At 33.8% G+C, this 8,510-nt stretch overlaps 1 protein-coding gene across 1 annotated transcript; it reads left to right on the forward strand.

Annotated features, from left to right (window-relative positions):
- Positions 1 to 7,245: 7,245 nt before the first annotated feature.
- HELRODRAFT_184404 (hypothetical protein) lies at positions 7,246 to 8,469 on the forward strand (the record flags this gene model as incomplete). The annotated part of the gene is made up of 1 exon (XM_009025279.1): positions 7,246 to 8,469. A coding segment is annotated over one exon (1,224 nt), but the record flags the coding sequence as incomplete, so codon positions are not given.
- Positions 8,470 to 8,510: the final 41 nt, after the last annotated feature.

The following is an 8,510-nucleotide window of genomic DNA, read 5'->3' on the forward strand; positions in this document are numbered from 1 at the left end:
TTGTGTCTTTATGTTTCTATGTTATTTTTTGCAAGTGCGTGTGTGTGTTTGTACATATATGTGTGTGTGTGTGTGTGTGTGCATGTGGGTGTGTGTATGTGTGGTTTCAAATAAAGTTGTTGCCACCTTTGAAGTTTTCACTCTCCCGTTCAACTCTTTAATAATTTTCTGTCTTTTGAAACCGGAAACTGAAATTGGCTCGATTGTTTTTTGTAGAAATAGAAGGAAAAGGAAAGATGGAAGTAGTCTGGGATGGGATGAGAAGAAAAATGGAAGAATAGTAAGAAAAAGAAAATTAAAAGAAGAAAAATTGAAAGAAGGAAATAAAGATGGAGAGAATGAATGAGGAAAGAAAGTTAGGTGATTTCGCGCCTCAACTCTCACGTCATTTTAGTTGTCATTGGTGATAATGGAGGTGGCTGCAGTAGTAGTAGTGGTAGTAGTAGTAATAGTGGTAGTAGTAGTAGTGTTAGTATTAGTAGTGTTTAGTAGTGGTAGTTGTAGTAGTGGTAGTAGTAGTGGTAGTATTAGTAGTAGTAGTGGTAGTAGTAGTGGTAGTATTAGTAGTAGTAGTGGTAGTAGTAGTAGTAGTAGTAGTAGTGGTAGTAGTAGCAGTAAGGCTAATAGTGATGGTGGTAATGATAATAATGATGGTGTATATGATGATGGCGAAAGTTGAAATTATGGTAAAAAGATTGGAACTGAATTTTTTTAAAGAGGACGATGATGAATTCACAGAAAAAACAATTTTTATTTCATTAGACAAACAAAAATATCGAATATTTATTTTTCAAAAAAACCAAATTGCGTGTGTATGTGTTTGTGCGTGTGGATGTGCCTGCTTTTATGTGTGCATTTTAGTATTTATTCTGTGTATTTTTTGTTTATTCGTTGGAGATGGGCTGACAATGACAACGACGATGGTGTCTGTGACGTAATTCATTGTATAGCGTAATGAAATAAAGTGATGCATGTTTGTATAAGATTTGTATGTTTTGTATGTTTTAGCGTTTGTACGTTTGTATATTTTTACTCAAATAACTATGTGTGTTTATGTATTTTCGAATGTATGCGTGTGTGTATGTACGTACGTATGTGTATGTGTGTGTTTATGTATGTGTGTGTTTATGTATATGTATGTATGTGTGTGTGTGTGTGTGTACGTATATGTGTGTGTGTATGTGTGTATGTATGTATGTATGCATCCATGTATTTGTTGATATGCGTGCGTGTGTGCGAAGGGGGGTGCTTGTTTGTTTTATATAATTTCTTTTACATAATATATCACAAGTTTGAGAGTGTAGGTCACATGACATTATTCATATTTTTATCTTGGTTCAGCTAATGGCAATCAATTTGTTGTTGTTGCTGTTGTTGATGCTGTTGTTGCTGTTGTTGATGTTGTTGTTGCTCTTGTTGTTGCTGTTGTTGCTGTTGTAGTTGATGTTGTTTTTGATGTTATTGTTGTTGATGAATATGTTCTTGTTGTTTTTGATGTAAATTTTTGTAAATTTGTTTCTTTGTAACATTTTTTTGATAAATTTATTAAAGTATATATATGTAATGTTGGTTGTTGTTGGTGTAATTGTTTTTGTAATGTTGTTGTTGTTGTTTTTCATAGTAGCAGTTGTTATTGTTGATGCTGTTACTGTGGTTTTGCTGTTGTAAGGATTGTTTTTTTTTGTTGTAACTGTGATGTCAATGCTGTTATCGGGTTGATAGATGTCTTTTTAGAATTAAATTTTCTCCAGCATTTGAAACATTGTTGATGTCATAATTAGTGCCATCCTTGTTGATGTCATTTAACTGTTCATGTTAACCATCAATGCAACACGGTCGCGACATCAACAACAACTACAACAACAACAAAATGTGATAACATCATTTCCAACAACAACAATAAAACATCAACTAAAATGATGACATCATGAACTAATATGTTATAAACAATAGAGACGCAACAAACATCAACAGTACTAGCCACAGCAATGTCATCAACAACAACATCAACAACAACAACGACAACAACATTGAATGACAGCAACACTTCATCATTCATCCTCGATAATGCACCTCTAATACTCAACAAAGCAAAAAAATTAAAAAAAGCACTATATTCTCTTGTTAGTTTACTGGCTTTAGTTTGTTTGTTTCTATGTATGTTTGTTTGTATGTATGTATGTTTGTATGTTTTTCCAATTCCAGTTGTTTTTTTTGTATGTTCGATATGAGCGAGTAATTATTTTTGACGAATTATTTATCGAGGTGTGCCCCGTGTCTGTCATGATTGATGGATCGATTTTGAAAATGTTATGGACAATAATTCACTCTCTCTTTGTGTGCTTACGTGTCAGTGTGTGTGTATGTGTGTGTGTTTGTATGTGTATATGTGTGCTTGTGTGCATGTATTTTTGTATGTACATATGCATGTTTGTATGTATGCCATCGAAAAATGCGTGTATGTGTACACGTTAAACGTTTTTACTGGTTTTTTTATTGCTAATAATATATTTTCAGAAAATTTTTTAAAAATTTGTATTTGAACATAAAAAAACAAACATAGTAAAAACACTAATAGATTTTTTCCAAAGTTTGTCGACAATTTTTTCTAGAAACATAATCGGAAGGGGCAGCAGAACACGAACGGGGAAGCTTTGTTTAAATTTTTGAAACAGGAAAACAGGCATAGAACAAATTTGAAAAAGTATAACAACAGTTTTTTTTTCACGATAATAACTTTAAAACTATCGAAATCTTGAAATTAACAAACAAATTACAAAAATAAATTTGCAAATAATTTTTTCAAAATAAAAAAAAAACTAGAAAAAATTTTCGCGAAATTTTGTGAGTTTCCTCATAAACTTTCATATAACCATCACGCAAATCTGTAGTCGCTTAGAAGATAAAAAAACGAAATATGTTTTGTTATGTTTTGCATGTATTTTTATGAAACCTTCATTTGGTTTTAAAAGTTAGAGTTTAAAAAAAACTGATAAGATACAAAAACTCGAAACTGTATGCAGTACATACAAATTTAAAAATTTAATTGAATTAAATTCGCTCAACAAAAATACATTCAAAAGCGCATACAAGCACATAAACAATCACATAAACAAATAAACGAACAAGCAGTTAAGCCTACAGTCATAAACGCAAACACCTAAACAAACAAACAAACAAGTTAAACTTTCAAACACAAAAAAAAACAAACAGTTAAACATACAGTTACACACACACACACACACACACACATAAACGAATAAACACACACACACACACAAACAAGCGCATACATAGATAGATAAACATAAATATAGAATAAATTCTCAGTCTGAAAACTCGTAAGAAGTGGAATAAAACTATTTGTGACGTAACTGCGAATAGGAAGGACCAAGATGTTCCTCGCTTATGTTCTTCTTCTTGTTGTTGTCGTTCTGTGTATGTGTTGGAGTATGTTGTGTGTGTGTAGGCGTGTATGTGCGCGTGTGTGGCGTGTGTATGTGTTTGTGTGTATGTATGTGTGTATGTATGTGAGTGTGTATGTGTATATGTATGTGTAGGTGGGTTTAAGAGAAAGAGAGAGAGAGAGAGAGAGAGAAAGAGAGAAAGAGTGATGATGTGATGGCAATTCGATAGATATGTCTTTCTATTCTGATTGTGTGTCTACGTGTTTCTTTGTGTGTGTTATTGCATTTGTGTAAGTGGGTTTTGCATGTATGTGTATGTTTATGTGTATTTGTATGAGTGAGTGAATGAATGAATGAATGACGTAACGAACAAATGTTTAAACGGATAAAAGAATAAATGAATGAATAAATAAGTGAATGAATGAGCGAATAAAGTAATTGTGATATTAGTAGCATTGGCAGTAAAAACTATAGTGGTATTTACAGCAACGTCAGCTCATTAGTAGTAGTTGAAGTCACAATAGTAATAGTAATGAAAGTGGCGGTAGTAGTAACAGTAGCGGCTGTGGAAAAGGTGATAGTAGTAGTCGTAACTGTCGAAACGGTTGTAGTAGTAGTTGTAACATTTAGGAATGCGGCGATGTTGTGGAAAGCGATGAACGAATTCAATCTTGCAAGCAGAGAGCAATATCTTAATACTCATCTACTCTTTCATTTTCACTTTCCCTCTCTCTTTCCCTCACACTCATTCTCCCTTTCTCTCTCTCTCTCTCGCGCTCTCTCTCTCTCTCTTGTCTTTGTATTTTTTCTTTTGCTGAACTTTTTTCTTTTTTTGTCGTCTTTTTTCCGTTCAAGTTTTTTCTTCCCGACTAATCTATTTTTTTAAATTTTTTTTCAATCTTTTTCTTTTTTAATTTTTCATTTTTTAAACAAATATTTAAAACTATTTTTTGTGTTTCATCTCTTGCTTTTATTTTCTGTCCAGAATGTTTATCAAATATAAAAATAAAATTACAAAAAGAAAATACAAACGCATACAAAAGCGTACGTACATACAGAGATATACAAAAACACAAAAAACAGAAGAAAAACATACTTAAAAATATACAAAAACATACAAAAATGTATATACGGAAATACGCAAAAACGTGGAAAAACGCAGAGAAACATACAAAAAAATACAACAAGTGCGTGCCGGCACGCGTCCTATGTTTGTATACACAATTGCCTGATGTACGAATGCATTGATCAAGATGTCTGTATGTATGTCTTTTTGTATATTTGTCTCCTTGTATGTTTGTCTCCTTGTAAGTTTGTTTCTTTATATGTTGGTCTGTTAGTATGTTTGACTCTTTGCATGTTTGACTCTTTGCATGTTTGTCTCTTTTCATGTTTGTCTGTTTTTGACATCTTCTATTTTTATTTTGTATCGAAAAATTGTTTTTTCTGCCTTTTTAAATATGTAGTATTATGTAATAAACATGTAGCCAATTAATATACAATACAAACGCTTAACAAATTTAATTACATAATTATACAATACAAATAAACATACAACATTTTTACATAAACGTATTCAATAAAAATGCATACAATTTTAATAAATACCTACACAATACAAAAACACATACACAATTTAGTACATGAATATATAATATCGGAGCATACAATTTTTGAATAAAAACGTACAATACAAAAACATGTTGTACAATTTGTACATCGTATACAAATTTGTTTCTAATAAAGAGTTTAACCTGTTAAACAGATGAGCTTAGAAAGCTATAAAGTTGGATGCCCGCTATTTAATTAATTCCTCGTTACTTGTTCTAAAACATTAATGCTTCTTTATTACTATATATACCATTATCACACCACACACACACACACCACACACACACACACACACACACACACACACACATACACACACACACGTACATACATGCAATACAAAAATTTGACAGAAAAACCACATAAATCATTGGTTAACGTTTGAAAACATATGAACATATGCAAATATGCGCGGACAGTATTCTCACGTATGCATGCCTATACAAATATGTACTGAGGTTGATGTCGTGGTATTAATGTATACAATTTCCCACACACACACACACACATACACATACACACACACACACAAATGTGTCTATACACAGGGCTGTACTGTACAAGAGCAAGTTTAGTGCCACCACTTAGGAGATTATTTTATTATTAACCGAGTAAATTAGTAATTAACCCTAACCCAAACTGTAAATTCAATTTTGGGCAATTTTGTAGATTTTTATACAATTTATACAATAACAGGTACAAATTGCATTTATGTTTGTTGATGTATTGTATGGGTGTTTGTATATGTTTGTATGTCACAAGTTTGTATACAGATGTTTGTTTGTGTAATTTTATGTGTGTTTGTTTGCATTGATAGGATTTTTATAATGTTGTTTATGAATATGTTGCTGAGCACCTTTCGAGTTAATGGTGGACTGTTATTTGATTTGCTGTCTGAGAAGATTGTATGTTTTTTTGTATGTTTGTTTGTAAGTATGTTGTTTATATGTTGTTAGTATGTTGATTGTATATTGTTTGTATGTTGTTTGTATATCTTTTGTACGTTATTTGCATGTCTTTTGTCTGTTTTTTATGTTATTTGTTGGATTTTTTGTATACTGTATAAAAAATTTGCTCACAAGCAGTTTGGAATAGTCTGTAAATTAATTTTTCATTTACCGTAGTAAAAACTTTTACATCAGCTTGTTTTTTAATGCTCTTTCAGTGTAAGTATTTTGTATTGTATTATTGTGTTGTGTTTGTATTGTGTGTGTATGTTGGTTTGTGTGTGTATGTGTGTTTATGTGTGTGTGTATGTGTGTATAGACTCTTGAAGAATATTTTTTTTCATCATTCATCCCATCAAATTGTTGCACGCAAGAACGTCAGCGAAAGATGATGTTCATGATAATGATGATATTTATGAAGATGATGACGATGGCGATGACGATGATGGAAATGATGATAATGATGATAACCATGATGATGATGATGATGATGACGTCAGAAGAGAAGAACCCGTGTGAATGATTGACAAAGATTTTAATGAAAGTGGTAAAAAATGGAAGAATGAAAATGAATAAAAAGCAGATACATACATACATACATACATACATACATACATACATACATACATACATACATACATACATACATACATACATACATACATACATACATACAACATACATACATACATACATACAGACATACACGCTATCAGGCGATTCGTCAATAATATGAAGGAAGATGAAGGCTTTCTAAAACTTGATTTTTCAAATGCTTTCGATTCGATTCGTCGTGACCATATGCTTCAATGCGTCAAATCTCGACTCCCAGAAATTTTCAATTTTTGCTGGTTGGCGTACGATGCTGATTCATTCCTGTCACTTGGTAACAGCATCATTTTTTCATCAGAAGGTGTGCAGCAAGGGGATCCTTTGGGACCGTTGCTCTTTTCGCTGTCGATCGACCCACTGGTAAAGGCATTTCGATCTAAATTTGTTGTCGCATACTTGGACGATATTGCGTTGGGGGGATGTGTAAAGGACCTAATGGATGATGTGGAATTGATCAACAGTAATGGTCGTGAATATATGGTCTCAAGTTGAATTTAAAAAAATGCGAAATCACTACAAATTCAACAGCTTTATCTCTCGCCCAATCAAATATTAAAAGAATTGAGATGAATGACCTAGAATTTTTGGGTTCGATAGTTTGTAGAGGAAAACGCCATGATAATTTTTGGGCTAAAAAGCTGGAGGATTTTAAACATATTATGTCAATGATGACGGAGATTGGCAAGCATGACGCCCTTGTCCTGTTGACGCAGGCAGCATTCATTCCAAGGCTGTCATACTTTTTACGTACATCTCTTGGCCCGTCTCAACAAAAGTCAGATGAATTCAACAACGAACTACGCATGGGTTTTCAGAAGATATTTAATGTGTTTTTTGATGATAAAGGTTGGAAGCAGGCTATATTGCCGGTAAATATGGGTGGACTGGGTTTGGGTGTCGTGGCCGAGTTGGCACCGTCAGCATTTTTGTCATCGGCCGCGGCCACGGCAGCCCTCCAGGATAAAATATTACCAATGGATGTAGCATACCAGGATGATTTGAGACTTGAAACATTTCGGCGTTGGTGCACGGTTTACGGAGATATAATGGACATAAATGTGTGTTCGCAGAAGAAATCGAATGAACCATCTTTGAATGTTTCAAAATCGAAACTGGAGAAATTAAATGACTCTCCCTCAGATAAGGCCAGGTTGATGGCCGTCAGAAGTGAATTGGGGTCTGCTTGGCTAAGGGCCATTCCCAGTACAGCTTGTGGTATAAGGCTCGACAATGGTTCTATTAGAGTGAGTTTATGCTTGAGACTTGGGTTGCCGGTGGTGTCAGGTTACAGATGCTTGTGTGGGGCGGATGTTTCTCAGTTGGGTCACCATGGTTTATCGTGTAGGCTTAGTTCAGGAAGACAAGCAAGACACTCTGCCATGAATGATTATATATGCAAATTATTCCAGAAAGCAGATATACCCGCCGTTAAGGAACCAGCAGGCCTACTATCTGAAAGCAACTTCAGGCCAGATGGTTACACCCTGGTACCGTGGTCCCAAGGTTGTTGTTTATCATGGGATGTGACGTTCCCTCACACGTTAGCCGAAAGGTACATCAATTACACGGCTATGGAGCAAGGTTCCGCCGCGGTGAAGGCTGCTGATTTCAAAAATACTAAGTATAAAGATTTAAACGACAATACGAGAGTTTTTGTTCCGATCTGTGTGGAGATATTTGGCCCAGTGGATAAACAGACACAATTATTTTTTGATAACATTGCTACTAAAATAGTTGAAAAATCTGGTGATCCCAATGATAAAATTTATATAAAGCAAAATATATCGTTGTTGTTACAAAAGTTTAATTCATTTTGTATTTTAGAGAACATTGCTAAGTGCCCTTCTGTGCGAGACCCTGAATATTGTCTGTTGAGCAGGGGCGAAATGATAGTTTTTATGGCTGTTGTTTTTAACCAAGGGCTCGCACATAC

Source organism: Helobdella robusta, assembly GCF_000326865.2.
Source record: "Helobdella robusta unplaced genomic scaffold HELROscaffold_402, whole genome shotgun sequence".
Classification (NCBI taxonomy): Eukaryota; Metazoa; Annelida; class Clitellata; order Rhynchobdellida; family Glossiphoniidae; genus Helobdella; species Helobdella robusta.